Genomic DNA, 15,524 nt, shown 5'->3' on the forward strand with positions numbered 1-15,524 from the left:
AATTTTCTCTTTTCCATGGAGAATGGTGGTTTTTGTTGTTGTTGTTTTTGGTTGTTTTGCTGAGAAGTCAATCTTAAGAGAATTTCTCCTTAATTATAGATTAATACTCCTGTAAAGGACTTTGGTAGCATATATAGATCATCTCTTAAGCTATTAGGCAAACCGCACATTAGATCTGCTGTAGACAATTTGATATTTTTGTTGAATTTTCTAAATTCTTCTAGGGAAGCAGTCTATGTCTGCATTCATTAATCTGCTTAATTGTTTAAGGTTTTTGAATTAAAATTTATTTAGCAATTCAATTTGTTATCCTAGAGGAGAAATTAAATTTCTGTGTATTAGGTGTTTCCATTCCTCATCTTTAGCTTTTTACCAAGTAGCACAAAAGTCAACAGGAAGAGACATCTCCTTGGTCAGGAGTGTAAAAACAGGAAGGAGGAAGTCTATTGCAAATCTCTGTTAGCTGATTATTAATTCACATTTCACCATAAGAGGATGTCCATTAACGGTCATCTTTGTGCTGTGTTGTTAACCAGAATTTCAGTGAGTGTTAATGTTGGTATTACAGAATGTCAATCCTAGTTATAGGAAGTAATGTTAACTAACAGACTGCACTAGGCTCTTTCCTATGCATGGAAATAGGATACTATTCTTGAGAACGAGGCTGAGAAATTGTACATAGAGGAAAACAAGGCAAGTAAAATATAACATCAGAAATGTGGAGAAAATCATCCTTTGCTTTTTTGCCTTTGCTTGATCTTGATGCTTTGATAGGTTGTATGATCCTTTAAGATATGATCATATCCATTTTTTTAAAAATCAGGGCATGTCAACTCTATCATTGAAATATTGTTTGACAGAATATCTTCAATTGAATTAGAGGAAACACCTGGGCATTATTTACTAAAGCATTCTAAGAATGCATGTGGCAAACTAGATGAAATATTTCATGGGAAAAGAGTGAATATTTTGTTAACAAGAAATCTTTTTCAGCATTTTGTAATGAAAGAAATTAAATGTTGTGTTTATACATTTCTGTGTTTATACATTCCTAGAGTTGCTAGACACTCTCAGTTACTCTGCAGCTACAAGATATCTACTTGGTTTAGATACCCGACACTGGTATTTTAGGACACTTAACTTATCCTGAGTTCTTTACTTGGCTGTACAATATTGTGGTTGTTTTGAAGAAGTTAAAAGTGTTGTGTAAAAGCTAGATGGCATTATATTATTACTGTTTATTATTATTATTCTAGAGACCTGTTTGACATTTTCTTTTCCTCAAGCGTCTGTTTAAACTATGCCTTTATTTCTGGATTATTTTGTGGTAATTCTTCCCAGCATTTTTTATATCATGGCACAAACAGAAAGTTAGAATGAGGGTTGAGCTGATCACTGTTGTGGTATGCCTATAACTTATTCATTTGGGAAGACGTACTTTAATGTATTGATCAGATAAGGGAGTTTGTCAACTCCTTATAATTGTAAAATTGTGTGTGTGCGTGTGTGCCTGCGTGCATGTATGTCTTAGTTAAGGATTTTTTGTTCGTTTGTTTTAGTTGTAAGTACCAAACCAACTTGAATTAACTTAAGGAAAAAAATGAAAGTTACTGGGTATCTCACAAAAATCATACTTCTCAAAAGACTGGAACAAAGAAGTAGAAGACCATATTTCTTTCTGTTTCTCCATGCTTCATTCTGTCTTCATTTTCTGAGGTCTGGCTTTCTCTGCTTCTCTCTGCACTTGAGGATGACTACCTACAGCTTCTATATGTCAGTCAGGTACATAGAGCTGGCTATTTCTGAATTCCACTTCAAAATTCCTGAAAGAATGTGTCTAATTGAACCAGCTTGGGTCAGTTGTACACCTCTGGTGCAATGTACTGTGATTGGAAGGGGCTGTACTACTCGTTCAGCCTTGTGAACAGTTTTCAGAGACAAAGAATACATTACCGTTGTGTTTGTGCACTTTTCTGGGGAGAAGATCTATAACTTTTATTAAAATCACAGAGAAGAGTCTTGCCACTCCCTGGCCACTGCCCAGATAAAGGTTAAGAATAACTACTCTAAGAGTTATGATAGAATTCTCTCTACTTACAACAGGTATCCTTCATGTCAGTTAGACAGTTTAATTGTCTTTTTCACAATACTATGTTCCTTCCTGGCTGTGTTTACCATGATTGAATTCCCTCCTCCTTATTTCTCCACCTACTCAAGTATTACCTGTCACTGAATTCCTTTCTTAGGTCCTATTTCCTCTATGAAATCTTGGCATCTTAGAAGACTGCATTCTATGTGGATAAATAAATATATGCACACATATACATATATGTGTATTTTCTGTGTCTGAAATCTTATAGCATGGATTTTAAAAAATGCTACACAGTGTTATTTAGTTGTATGACTTAGGATATATATTTTCTTTTCTTTCTTTCTTTGGTTGTACTGTGCGGCTTGCAGGATCTTAGTTCTTCAACCAGGGATTGAACCTGGGCTATGCAGTGAAAGTGCTGAGTCCTAACCACTGGACCACCAGGGAATTCCCTGTATATTTTAAATAAATATCTTAAATGCAGGCCTAATGTAATAGTCCATGAAGCTTATTATTGTCATGCATCTCTGATTAGTTCCAACTGTGTTACGTAGCATAATGCCATGGGTACAACAGACTCATATTAAATACTTTTTGAACTGAATTAATGAAAAACAAGAACCTTCATTATAGAAAACTTGAAGAATATATAGAATAGAGAGGAGGGAAAAAATCACTTTTTTCCCTACTGCTTACGGATAATCAAAATTCTAGTCATTTTTTTATGTTAGAAACAACAGATATTTATTGAAGTTATGATATTCAACATTTTAAATGTTGAACTTTGTTAAATATTTGTTAAATGAAGTTAAATTACATTATATATAATTTTCAACCTATTTTCTCTATTTGATTATTTCCTGTTGTTGCACATTTAGGTGGTTCTTATTTTTTGTGAAATTCTGTGAACGGTGATATTAACTCTAAAATAATTTCTTAGAATCTTGGTTCCTGGAAGTGAAAATAATCATGTAGGAAATAATAGGTAATAGCTAACATCTGTTGAATATTTACTATATGCCACTGTTTTAAACACTTATATGTGTTATTTTATTTAATCTTCATAAGAAGCAAATGAGGTACTCATTTTGCAGATGAAGAAACTGAGGTAGAGATAGATTAGGTCATTTGCCCTAGGCAGTCAGTAAGTGGTGAGCTAGATATGAACATAGGCCATTTGGCTTCTGAGCCTGTACTCTTAGTCATGATGCTTTGCCTTCTGATTTAGAGTATCAGATAATGAAAGCTGCAATATAAAAACATTATTGAATTTTAACTTAAAAAGGTGGGAAGGTTTACATTAAGATTGGAAACAGTGAGGAATGTGACCAGAATTATACTCAGGGAGGGAGGGTCCTGTATCTTGAACTTGTACTAGGTCAGATATAGGTCCCTTATTCCTCTGCAGCTCTGCAGTTACAAGATACAGGCCTCCAGTAGTTTTAGTAAGGCCAGTCTCTGGTTTATTCTCTCCAGGACTGGGGGTTGCTTGATGCAAGAAAAATCACTGACCTTTGTACCCTCTTCAGGCCCTTTTTCAATTCTAAATGATGGAAAAAACAAGATACCATCTTTCCCTGCCTTCTCTTTTTCATCATTCCTATCCTCATTCATTCATTCCTGTGTTAAAAAGAACATAAATCAGATTTGCTTTTAGCCTTTCTTACTAGAAGGGCTAGTTATTTTCAATTTGGTAGACGGGGCCTAATAGAATCCATGTACAATGGTTTGTTTGTTGTCTTGTTTTCTGTTTTTGTCATGCCTGAATGTGAAGGCAGGCAACTATTCTTTGTGTGGTTTGTGAGAGAGTGTGTGTGTGTTGTTGATGTTTGCGTATTGCCAACTTCATTTTAAAGGAGCTTAATTTTGAGAGAATTCATTAATGGAGGCATTGCCATAGTAATAAGAAAGATGCTCTGGAATTGAGTAATGAACACGTTACTGACATATTTAAGGTAAAGAATTTCAGCAACTGAGTGTTTGGTGATTTTTTGCAGTGAGTTCCTTTTACCTTTTTTCATGCAATATTCTCTAACACTCCGTGTGAGTTCAAGACTTGGATTGTAGACCTGGCTCTGGCCTTTTGTAGACACGTGCTGTTGAGCAAATCCTTTAACTTCTCTGAGCCTCATTTCCTTCATCTGTGAGGCAGAGATAAAACCAGTTGCCCTGTCCACTTCCCTAGGGTTCTTGGTATCAGATGCAATGATGTATGCAGAATTGCTTTGTGGATTGCAAAGCACCAGTACAAATGTAAAAGATTATTTTTATTTTTTATTTTGTTAATTATATTCTGCTTTTGAATGGACACAGAATTGCTCTTCTCAACTTCTTGTTTTTTGTCCGTTTTTTCTGCTGAGCTGTGAAATGACCAGCAGAAGTGGACTGTGTGGTCAGGATGAATAGTGGGAGTTCGGATCAGCCTTGTATCAGGGTAACCATCTTTCGTTTTTCTTCCACGCTATTTCTGAATTACACTTATTTGGCAAAGTGTCTTTTAAAAAACACATTATAAAAATTAAATTAATATGTATTAATGTATATTTATTTTTTAAATGAATAATTTTGGAATCCTTTCTTTCAGAGTTAGAATGAAATGCATTTACAGGTGACTTTAATTTTTTTTGCTGTACGCGGGCCTCTCACTGTTGTGGCCTCTCCCGTTGCATAGCATAGGCTCCAGACGCGCAGGCTCAGCAGCCATGGCTCACGGGCCCAGCCGCTCCACAGCAAGTGGGATCTTCCTGGACTGGGGCACGAACCCGTGTCCCCTGCATCAACCACTGCGCCGCCAGGGAAGCCCTGTCTTTTCATTTTGTTAATGGTTTCCTTGGCTGTGCGGAACTTTTAAGTTTGATTAGGTCCCACTTGTTTATATTTACTCTTATTTCTTTTGACTTGAGAGATTGATCCAAGAAAGTATTGCTACGTTTTAAGTCTGAGAATGTTTTGCCTATGTTCTCTTCTAGGAGATTTATGATATCATGTCTTATAGTTAGATCTTTAAACCATTTGGAGTTTATTTTTATATATGGTGTGAGGGAGTGTTTTAATTTCATTGATTTACATGCAGCTGTCCAGCTTTCCCAACACTACTTGCTTGTCTTTTCTCCATTGTATATTCTTGCCTCCTTTATCATAGATTAATTGACTGTAGGTGTGTGGGTTTATTTTTTGCCTTTCTATTTTGTTCCATTGATTTGTATGTCTGTTTTTGTTGTTCTGCTGTTTTTAACCATTATATTAAAGCAGTAGATAACATCATAAAGCAGATTTAAAAAAGGAGGAAATATTTTTATTTTGATTTCACAGTACTTAGTTGTTAATTAGGTTGAGTATGAGATAGATGCACACCGTATTTTGATACAATCATAAAAGAAAAATATTTGGATTTCTAGAGATTACTTTTTGGTGAAGAGTGCCCTCTAGTGAACCTTTTCTCTTTATTAAGATTTACAGTTCTTTGCATCCTCACAGCATTTGTGGACTGAAGACACCTTCAGTTCTCAAGGAATTTAGAAGATAAAACATACACTAAGTAATTGGAGAATAAATTTGATGTGTTATACAAATAAATAAAAGATAGTGTATTATTGGGCTTCCCTGGTGGCGCAGTGGTTGAGAGTCCGCCTGCCGATGCAGGGGACACAGGTTCGTGCCCTGGTCTGGGAAGATCCCACATGCCACGGAGCGGCTAGGCCCATGAGCCGTTGAGCCTGCGCATCCGGAGCCTGTGCTCCACAACGGGAGAGGCCACAACAGTGACAGGCCCACATACCGCAAAAAAAAAAAAAAAAAGATAGTGTATTATAGACTGTATGTAAAAGAGCTGGGAAAATTCTAGGTAATGGGGAATTCATTATTCAATATAGCTATTCATGAAAGTATCCCAAAGGAACTATCTTGAGGTGAATTCTGAAGGAAGTTTAAGATTGAGGCATATTGTGGGGAAGAGCATCCTGGGGTCAAAAAGGAAGTTAAGGACAGTGCCAAAAAGGATTAGTGCCAAAAGGGAAAAAGAAATAGCGAAAAAAAGAATTATTCTGGAAAAGATTTAAATTTAATTTGATTTTAAATATTTTAAGCAAATGTCCAAACAATTTGTTCATGTACTTAGAAACCTTTTTCAGAGGTTTGGGAAGGATTCTGCTGGACAGTTGTGGCTTGGGGTCTTTCATGCGGCTGCAGTCAGATATTGGTTGCTGCTTGGGCTAAAATCAGCTGAGGCTCTACTGGACTAGACAGCCATGGTGGCTCACTCACATTGCTGGCAGATGATGTGCTGTCATGTGGGAGTGCCCACATGTGGCCTCTTCAGCATGTCATTTTTAGGATTGTTAGATTTCTTACGTGATGGATGGTTTTCCCCAGAATGAGTATCTAAAGACCTCTGTGTGGAAGCTGCAGGGCTTTTTTTTCTGGCTTCTGAAGTCACATACTATTACTTAAGTTATATTCCATTGGTGGAAGCAGTCATAAGCCTGTCCAAATTCAAAGGAAAGGGAAGGTGTGTCAGAGAATTTTGGACCTGTGTTATAAAACTTCATTTACTTTCCTGCCTCCTTGAAGAGTTAGGCTCAGCACAGATAAATTTTAATGATTTAGGGAGCAGCCATCCTCTGTATTAAAGTTACCTGTGCATATGCCTGTCTTTTGTGCTTAATTTTCAGTTTCTGTTGTACATGGTTGGTACTTAATGAATATTGTTGGAAAGAATTCTCCTTTCTCTTTATCCTGCTGTTAATGCTTTGGAGCTATTTCACTTCTTATTTGCACCTGGATTACAGAGAAGCAGGGAAAGTTATGGGAATTTGTTATTCATGTTTGATGTATTTGATGAAATGGAAAATGTTAGGAATACTAACATTTAACATGACACCTTATGATTGACTATTTTCTTTCTTGCTGTTCTAAATTGCTAAATTACTGTAATATAAATTTATTTTTTTCCCCAAGATGGAGTGGTACTTTGAGCAGTCCTTTTGTGTATTTAAGGAAGGGAAATGGTGTCTTTGCTATTCATTGTTTAAAAAAAAAAGAGTTCCAAATCATGTGACCTTATGTAAAAGGGGCTTTTCTCCCCAATGAGAACTCATTTGCTGTCTTTGAATATTTTAGCTTATTGTTTCTCATATGGATGTTACTGGAATTTGGGACACCTTAAATGTATCTAAAGGCTGCTGAAGAGAGTTGCAGTGTTTCAAGTCCCATTTCTGACTCTAGCTGCAGGTTTTCAAGTGGGTTATAAACTGGTATTAAAGACAGTGCTCCACTGAAAAATTAGATTACATTTCCAATTTACATAGCCTAGGATACAAAAACCAAGTGGTCACTTAGGGTAGGAGCAGTTAGAGTATCTCAGTGTAGCTTCTCCTAGTTTCCAGGATCCATACAGTAGGCACAGAGAACTGCTGATGAGACAAAGTAGCGTCTCACTGGTGTGTAACTGCCCTTTTATACTTGGGGCTTACATATATCCTGTTCTGAAAGAACTTAAACTAGCAATTCATGTGCTTCTATTTAAGGAAATATTTTCAAATCTTGGTCTTAAATTACTTGCCAAATGACTGGTTTGTTGCATGACCAGTTTGCTGAATTTACCAAATTTATTGATATACCGAAAACCTGTTTTAAAAACTATTTTTGAGATTGATAGCAAGTAATTTGTATTGGATACGATGGTTTTCATAGCTTTTTGAAAACTTCTGATCACTTTTTCTGTGTTACGTTTAACATTGTTTTCATAGCAGCATTTTTAGGAATGTTAAATTTGTCAAAAGCTGATAATCCTAGGGTGGTTAATTGTCATAAATATGTTTGATATTAGAAAAGTATATTTTTATAGTTAGTAACCAAAATTTTAGTACTAATCAGTATGATTGGTACTTAGAACATGAAAAGCATTCAATACAAGTATGAAATTGCTGAAAAAGTATCATAAATAATCTCATTAATATGAAATACCAAATCTTGAATACTAATTATTGGAAATATAAAATTAATATTTTAGAAATTAAGTTTGATAAGCCATTTGAAACTTTGGTGAGAGAATAGAAAAATGCCTGTGGACTGGAAGAATATAGAATGCTCAAATGGATGCAAACACAATTTTTTATTACTAGAAGTACAGAATTAAGGCAAATGTGTCATTTGAGGAACTGGTGAAAAAATGTGGTTAATGTTTGAAAAAGTAGAAAATGATATTAAAAAGCATACAGTGGAAGTCAGAAGTAGCTGATACAATTATTTTAGTAAAAGAAAATTTAAAAAATAATTTCTCAGGAAACAGATTTTATTTTCTTTAGAGTTATTATGATGGAATTTTTTTTTACAATGAAGATACAATGAAAGAAAAAGATACTGAAAATAGTGTACGGGTATTATATGCTTTTTGACAAAAAAATCCTAATGTTGCCAGTAATAAGAAGAGAGTTCTTTTTCACATAGTATCTTGTGAATGTTTGTTTTCCTTCAGAAAGATGTTTTCCTAAGATTAGTAAATTATTAATATTATTAACAGAACGTAGCATCTGTCTAAAATATCGAAGTAGCCTGAGTGCCTCCATTAAGACATTTGATTTGATGATAAAAGCATTAATTTTCAAAGAACCAATTTTAACATTTAAATGACATCTTAGTTTTCTTATATTTACTTTATTACCACTAGGTGGAGCCCTGTGCCTACAATTCAAGAGGCATTTCAGAAAGCACATTTACTTGTTTACATCCTATAAGCCTGATATATCAGATGATCATATACTGTGAGATAACTCATATTTCCGTACTTTGCATTGCTGTGGAAGATTAGATATAATGAAGATAGAAAGTGTGTACCTAAAATTTTTTTTTGCTATGCTTTTAAGACATAAACATTTTTTAAGACAAATACAGGAATGCTTTTATGCATTCCTAGTTGCTAAAGTTAAAATATGTAAATAAAATCATAGTGTAGCGTAGTCCATCTTTGTTTTTCTTCACGAAGTTTTAAAGTCATCTCTTCTTTTAAAATTGATTTGCATCTGAGTTTTGTCTGATTAGCATTAAATTTTGCCAGAAGTAAGGTTTTATTGTGCTAAGCTTTTGGAAGTGCTGACTGGACTCTTATATTGAAGTCATTATCTATATATGGAGCACTAAGTTGCACCCATAGTGGATGTGGGTAGTGGAAAATTTACCGACTTTCTAATGTTCACTCTTTCTGGTTTTGTCATATCTGTGTGTATTTATTTATAGAAACTTGATTAGGCTTGCCAACAGACATTATAAAATCCTGGGGACATTTTGAAAGAAGAAAAAATTATTTTCACTAACATTGTATATTGCTTGAACATTTAGAACAGCAATATATCTGGCACACTAATTAGATGGATACAACTGTTAACCAACTTAGGATTCAAGGAATGAATAGTGCTGAATGGTATTTCCTTTCTTGCCGTGCAAGTCAGAATTTCAAAGAATAATGATTATCATTCAAAGACATAAAAAGGAAAAAGAAAAATAGATTTTTGAGAGTCCCTTCAGCTGAGGGTAGCTGAGTACCGGGCCCTCAGTTTTCTCTGCTTCATACTTTGTTCCTCCTTATTTTCTTGCGTTTGTAATTTAATACTGCCTAACAATTAGCTATGCCTCAGTTCTCATCCCCTTTTTCTGTTCGTTGGATGATTTCACCTGATGGGTGCAACAGTGCACATCAGGGATTCCCTACTGAGTCATTCTCAATTGTTGATCTTCAAAGGTGATCTGGTTAGTTGCTATGCTGGTAACTTCTCTGCATTCTCATGCTGCTTATCACCATTTCTGATTGGAGAGGCTGTCTAAAATAATGGTTAAGAGCACTGGCTTTGGAGCTAGGTAGACCTGGGGTTAAATCTTGGTCCCACTACTCTGTGACTTTGGACTTAAAGTCTTAATCTTCCCAAACTACATTTGTAGATTGGGATGCTAACAGTATCTACATCATTAAGCTGTAGTGAATACTAATGAGATAATGCATGTAAATCACCTAATAGTGAGTACTTGGTCGTGTGTTACTGTTTTTTTTGTGGTCTTTATTACATTAAGCCAGAAGCAGCAGAATATGACTCCTCTTTAGTCCACTAAGTCGCTGGGGAATTGTTGACAGGGAGTGCACATCTTCTCTGCTTCTCTCCATGAACGTCTCCCTCCACCTTGTCACCAGATCATCTCTATAATTAAGCATAGATCCCTTCAGAGAGAAGATTGATAATTCTTGCTATGCAAAAATTCTTGGGATAAGAATTGCTCTTCTTTTCTTCCTTTTTCCAGTGTTCTATACATACCCACCTTTTATCCCTTCCTGCCTCTCTCTATTCACTTAGCTATTTGTTATTGGCTTTATTGGCAAATTTTTAGAGTAATTATTTTTTACTTTACTTTTCATAAGAGTGGGTAGAGGGTTAAATCAACTACATGTCGTGATTAATGCCTTTTTTGAGTACTTGGATTTGGCTTTTAGATTTGTGTTGCATCTATTAAATTAAGAAAGGCAGAACTATGTACTTTCTAGGGTTCTTTTCAGGACCCTAGAATATTCTATCATTTGGTGAATTTTGGATTCTGGCACTTGCCAGGTCATCCTTCAATACTTTGTTTAAATGTAATTCATTTCTGTGATTTAGAACATTTCTTTATCTCAACTTCATTTCTGTGTACTCTGCTCAGAATGATCTCGTTGATATGGATTGTGGTTGACAAGTGGGTTGTATCAGCTTGGAGTGCAACTTGTACTCAGGACTGGAATGGCAGATGGTTACCAAGGGTCAGGAGAGACTTATCAGTAGGCAGATCAAGACCTACTTTTCCTTCTCATTCACAGTACTAATTCTTTAATGTTATTTTTATTTCCTATATTGGGACTTACCTTTCTATTTTAATAGCAGAAGGCATGGAATGTAAGTAGTTCACCCATTTCAGGCTTTGGTTTTCTGTTAATGGATGGTGGGAAATACGTATGTCATGATATTGTTTTTCTCCATACTAATAACATCAATAGGAAAAAAGGTGTTCACCTGCTATAATAGTTACACTGCTATTATATGTTTTAATATATATGCTGTAATATATGTATTATATCCTTATATATGTGTGTATATATATAAATAGATGCTATGATAGCTGCACTGGCAGTGTTCTGAAGCGCTATAATGCAGGAGTAGTTTTTAAAGCTCTAGAGAATAAATTGGAAAGGCACACTAAGGTTTGGACTTTAAGAACTTTCTAAAATAAAATAGACTTCTGGGAAATAACTATTGTTTCTCTTCTTTTTATTTATATGTCAGTGTTATTTTTTAAAGAGATAACAGTATTGCCTTTGCACTCACAAAAGGAGTCAAACTTTCCTTTGGAGTGACACTGTAGTAGGGCAGTCCTGAAATACCTCTTGCTAGTTTTTTGCTACAATGCTACAAGAGTAATAGAAAAAAAAAAAAAAGAGCTGGTTCTTTTGGTATTTTCTGTTTACTACCTGGTATTTTAAGAGCCAGATAAATATCAAACTTTTATTAAAATATGTAAAAAATGATCTTAGAAATGCATATATATACATTACTTAAAGAAATATAACACTTGTTCACAATTATGAAATAAAAATTTGTTTATAGCACACCAGGGTCAGTTAAATAAATTTCCTCTTGCACACAAATTTTCCTTTGGTATAATGTTGTTTGTTTAACTAAGAGTTCTTGTTAGCTATATGTGTTAATTATAGGAAAAGCATGAGATGGGAATTCTGGTACTGCCTCAGTCACTCACTAACTAGGCGACGCTGAGCAACTAACTCATTTACCATTTCTATGCCTGTTTCCTCATTTGTAAAAAGGAGGCAATGATATTTTCTATGGTGTGGTGTAAAAAATAAATGAAACATTAGTTGTAAAGATTATAAAAGTCCCTATACAATTGTCAGGTATTAGGGGTAGTCAACTCCTACAGCATGGGTAATTGAGTGTTAGCTACTTGATATTTGCAGCCAGTACTTAATTATTCAGCAGATGGTTCACTTATTTAACAAGGATTTGGATGTCTCTTATGTACATACTATGATAGTAGCCAGTGTATATTGAGCACTTACTATGTGTCAGTTACTGTGCTAAGAGTTTTTCGTATGTTTACTAACTTAATCCTCATAACACTCTGATGTAGATACTTTTTTAAATCCCTATTTTATTGTTGAGAGAATTTGGTTTTAGAGAAGTTGGATGGCTTAGCTGAGGTTGAACAGCTAGTAAGTGTCCTTTTTGATTCCATCCATCCATCTGTCCATCTATCAATTATTTACTGACCACCTGCTACATGGTAGGCTGTATTCTAGGGCTGGGTGTACAACAGGGAACAAAATAGACAAAAACTCTCTGCCCTCCTGCAACTTACATTCCAGTGAGCAAAGACAGAAAATAAAAGTGTGAAATAGTATGTTCAATAGTGGTAAGAGTGATGCAGGGACAAAGTAAATTCCTTTATTTTAGAAAAAAAAAAAAGCAAGAAAGGGAATTTTGTGTGTGTGTCTGTGTGTGTGTGTGTGTGTGTTTATAATGTGGATATTGTGGCCAGAAAGGGCTTCATCAAGAAGGAGACCCAAAAACCTGAAGGAGGAGAGGGAGACAGCCATGTGTGAGAAATGTGATCCAGCTAGAGGAAACAGCATGTGCGAAGCATAGGACAGGAATGTGCTTGGTGGGTTTCAGGAACCACAAGGAGGCCAGTGTTGCTGGCGTGGAATAAGTAAAGTATTAGGAAGTGAGGTAATTGTGATAATATGGGGCAGAATTATGTAGGGCTTTATAGGCTGCTGTAAGAAAAATAGGGTTTTGAGCAGAAGAGAGACATGGGGTCTGACTTATATTTTAGTGGGATTATTTTGTCTACTTTGTTGAGAACAGACTGAAGGGAAACAAGGGTGGAATCAAGGAGACTGGTTAGGGAGCTGTTGGCAATAATCTAGGCAAGACACGTTGTTGGCTTAGTGCAGGGTGATACCAGTGGAGGTAGTGAGATGTGGCTGGATTGTTTTGGTGGGGAGGTGAGAGAAGAGAATAGTCAGGGATGATTTCAAGGTTTTTTTGCCTGAACAACTAGAATAATGGAGTTTACTAAGATGAGGGAAGGCTGTGGGAGGACCAGGGTTTGGGGAAGAAGATAGGAATTCATTTTGGACATATTTGAGATGCTTATCAGATATCCAGTTGGAGTGATGCATGAGTTTGAAGTTCAAGGGAGAGGTCAGGCCTAGAAATACAAATTTGGGACGTGTCAGAGTGTTTATGGAATTTAAAACTCCAAGTCTAGGTGAGATCTAGAGACAGTATAGGTAGAAAAGAGAAGATATCCAAGATCAGAGCCTAGTTCTAGCTTAGCTCTTGAAGGCCCAAGTTCTTAATGATTGCAACCTTATATTGCTGTGTCTAGTGTTATAATAGGTACTCACTAAAAATCTGCCACATGGAGGCTGCCCTCAAGAAGCTTATGGTCTTTGTGGAGAAACACAATATATGACATATACTTGAAACATTTAAGTTACAATGTAAAGAAATATTTGTATATAACGTGTCAGAGTGAGCAGACTGACTTTTTGTCTGTCCTACAGATGAAAAGATTACTTGGCGTGGAAATGATTGAAAAAGGCCTGCTGGAGGAAATGGGACTTGAACTGAACCTCAAACCATGGGCAACAGATGGGGGCGCACACTTTTGGGAGGTCCCCAAGACTGCTTTCAGGTTCAGTATGGTCCAGTGGTTCACACTCTGTGCTCCCAACTCAGGGGGCCCAGGATTTGATCCCTGGTTGGGGAACTAAGATCCCACATACTGCAACTAAGCCTGTGTGCCGCAACTAGAGAAGCCCGCGTGCTGCAACAAAAGCCCAGTGCAGCCTAAATAAATAAATAAAATAATAATTTTTAAAAAGATACAGATTAAAATTAACAACAGGAGAAGGCACATCAGGCAGGATCTAGGAGAGTTCCAGCAGGGAGCTTCCAATTGTCCTTTCCTACTGGAGTCATGTGGACAGCACTTATTTCCCCCAGCAATGATGCATGGTAACAGTCATGGAGTATTACTAACCAGGGAAGCTCTCCCAAGCCATGGTGTCTTTTACTGGGGGTTGGTCCCATAGGCACAGCTGACTGCCTGAGTTGCTGACCTTAATCTTCAGCCCCTCCAGAGCTCATACCATGTGGTCCCATGCCCCCATCAACTGTAAATCACATTGTAAGTCACATTGTTAGCTTAGACTATTTGGCATTGCCCAAGGCGCCCAAGTAAACAAAGGCATCTATCAGGCAGGACATTCCAAAGGCTAACCGCCCAGGAGTTGGGAGCAAGGGCCAAACCTTTTTTTGGGCAAGGTTAATCTTTTCCTTCAAGGTGGATGGGGAAGTCCCTCAATGTGGAGCCAGCAGGAGCTAAGATACAGTAGGAGTGCAAACGTCATGTTTAGAGAACATTGGGGTGATTGCAGTATGGCCTTGTACTTGGGAATATGAACTCTGGAGCCAGATTACCAGGATTCATATCCCATATTCATGTTCATTCCACAACTAGCAACCAGCTGTCACTTGCTAGTTGTGGAATTTATGACAGTTACATAATCTGTAACTTATCTGTAAATTAGCAAGGGTAATAACAATACTACGTTACAGGCTTGTTATGAGGATTAAAGAGTTAATATATAAAGCACTCAGAATATGTCCTGACACATAGTAAATGCTGTAGAAATCAGGAGTTTGTTCATTCATTCCTTCATCATTCACTTAGTGATTCTTTTTTGAGCACTAGTATGTTTGAAGACTCATCTCCTGAATCTCAGACTTTTATTTCCAGATGCCTAGTGATATATCTAGAGGGCTGTGGCTCTTTAAATATTAACATGTTCAAAAAGAAATTAAGTATTTTCCACCCAAATTATTTCTGTTAATGTCAGTACTATCAACCTAGTTTCTTCAGAGATTTTATTTTAAGATATCAGCTCTTGCAGAGCTTGGGCTTAATAAAGAGTAAATTTTGGTGAACTGGGAAGTTAATGTTAGCTTTCTTTTTGTATATATACAGGTCTGTGTATGATGACCAACCGAATGCACACAAGAAGTTTATGGAAAAGTTAGATGCTTGTATCCGTAATCATGACAAGGAAATTGAAAAGATGTGTAATTTTCATCATCAGGGTTTTGTAGATGCTATTACAGAACTCCTTAAAGTAAGGACTGATGCAGAAAAACTGAAGGTAAGAAATAGTTAAAATTCTATTTACCTTTGCTCTCAAATTACTCAAGTATTAGTTTATAGTGCATATTTACAAGTCATTATTAAATGCACTATTTTTAAGAAGTGGATTAGTGTACATATTTGGGAATGCTCTATTAATACAGTTGTCATGCTAATGACAGGAGTAATCTCTTTTTTTTTTTTGTAAACC

The 15,524-nt window shown here is 36.0% G+C and overlaps 1 protein-coding gene across 5 annotated transcripts in view; it reads left to right on the forward strand.

Annotated features, from left to right (window-relative positions):
- EXOC6 (exocyst complex component 6) overlaps positions 1-15,524 on the forward strand; it is a 205,402-nt gene that overhangs the window by 30,059 nt on the left and 159,819 nt on the right. For 4 of the 5 annotated variants that reach the window (XM_060126179.1, XM_060126181.1, XM_060126180.1 and 1 more), the window contains exon 2: positions 15,161-15,332. In XM_060126179.1, the coding sequence (XP_059982162.1) occupies positions 15,161-15,332 (172 nt within the window). The remainder of the gene's footprint in view (positions 1-15,160; positions 15,333-15,524) is intronic. The other variant, XM_060126183.1, reaches the window with a different exon arrangement.

Source organism: Lagenorhynchus albirostris, chromosome 16, assembly GCF_949774975.1.
Source record: "Lagenorhynchus albirostris chromosome 16, mLagAlb1.1, whole genome shotgun sequence".
Taxonomy (NCBI): Eukaryota; Metazoa; Chordata; class Mammalia; order Artiodactyla; family Delphinidae; genus Lagenorhynchus; species Lagenorhynchus albirostris.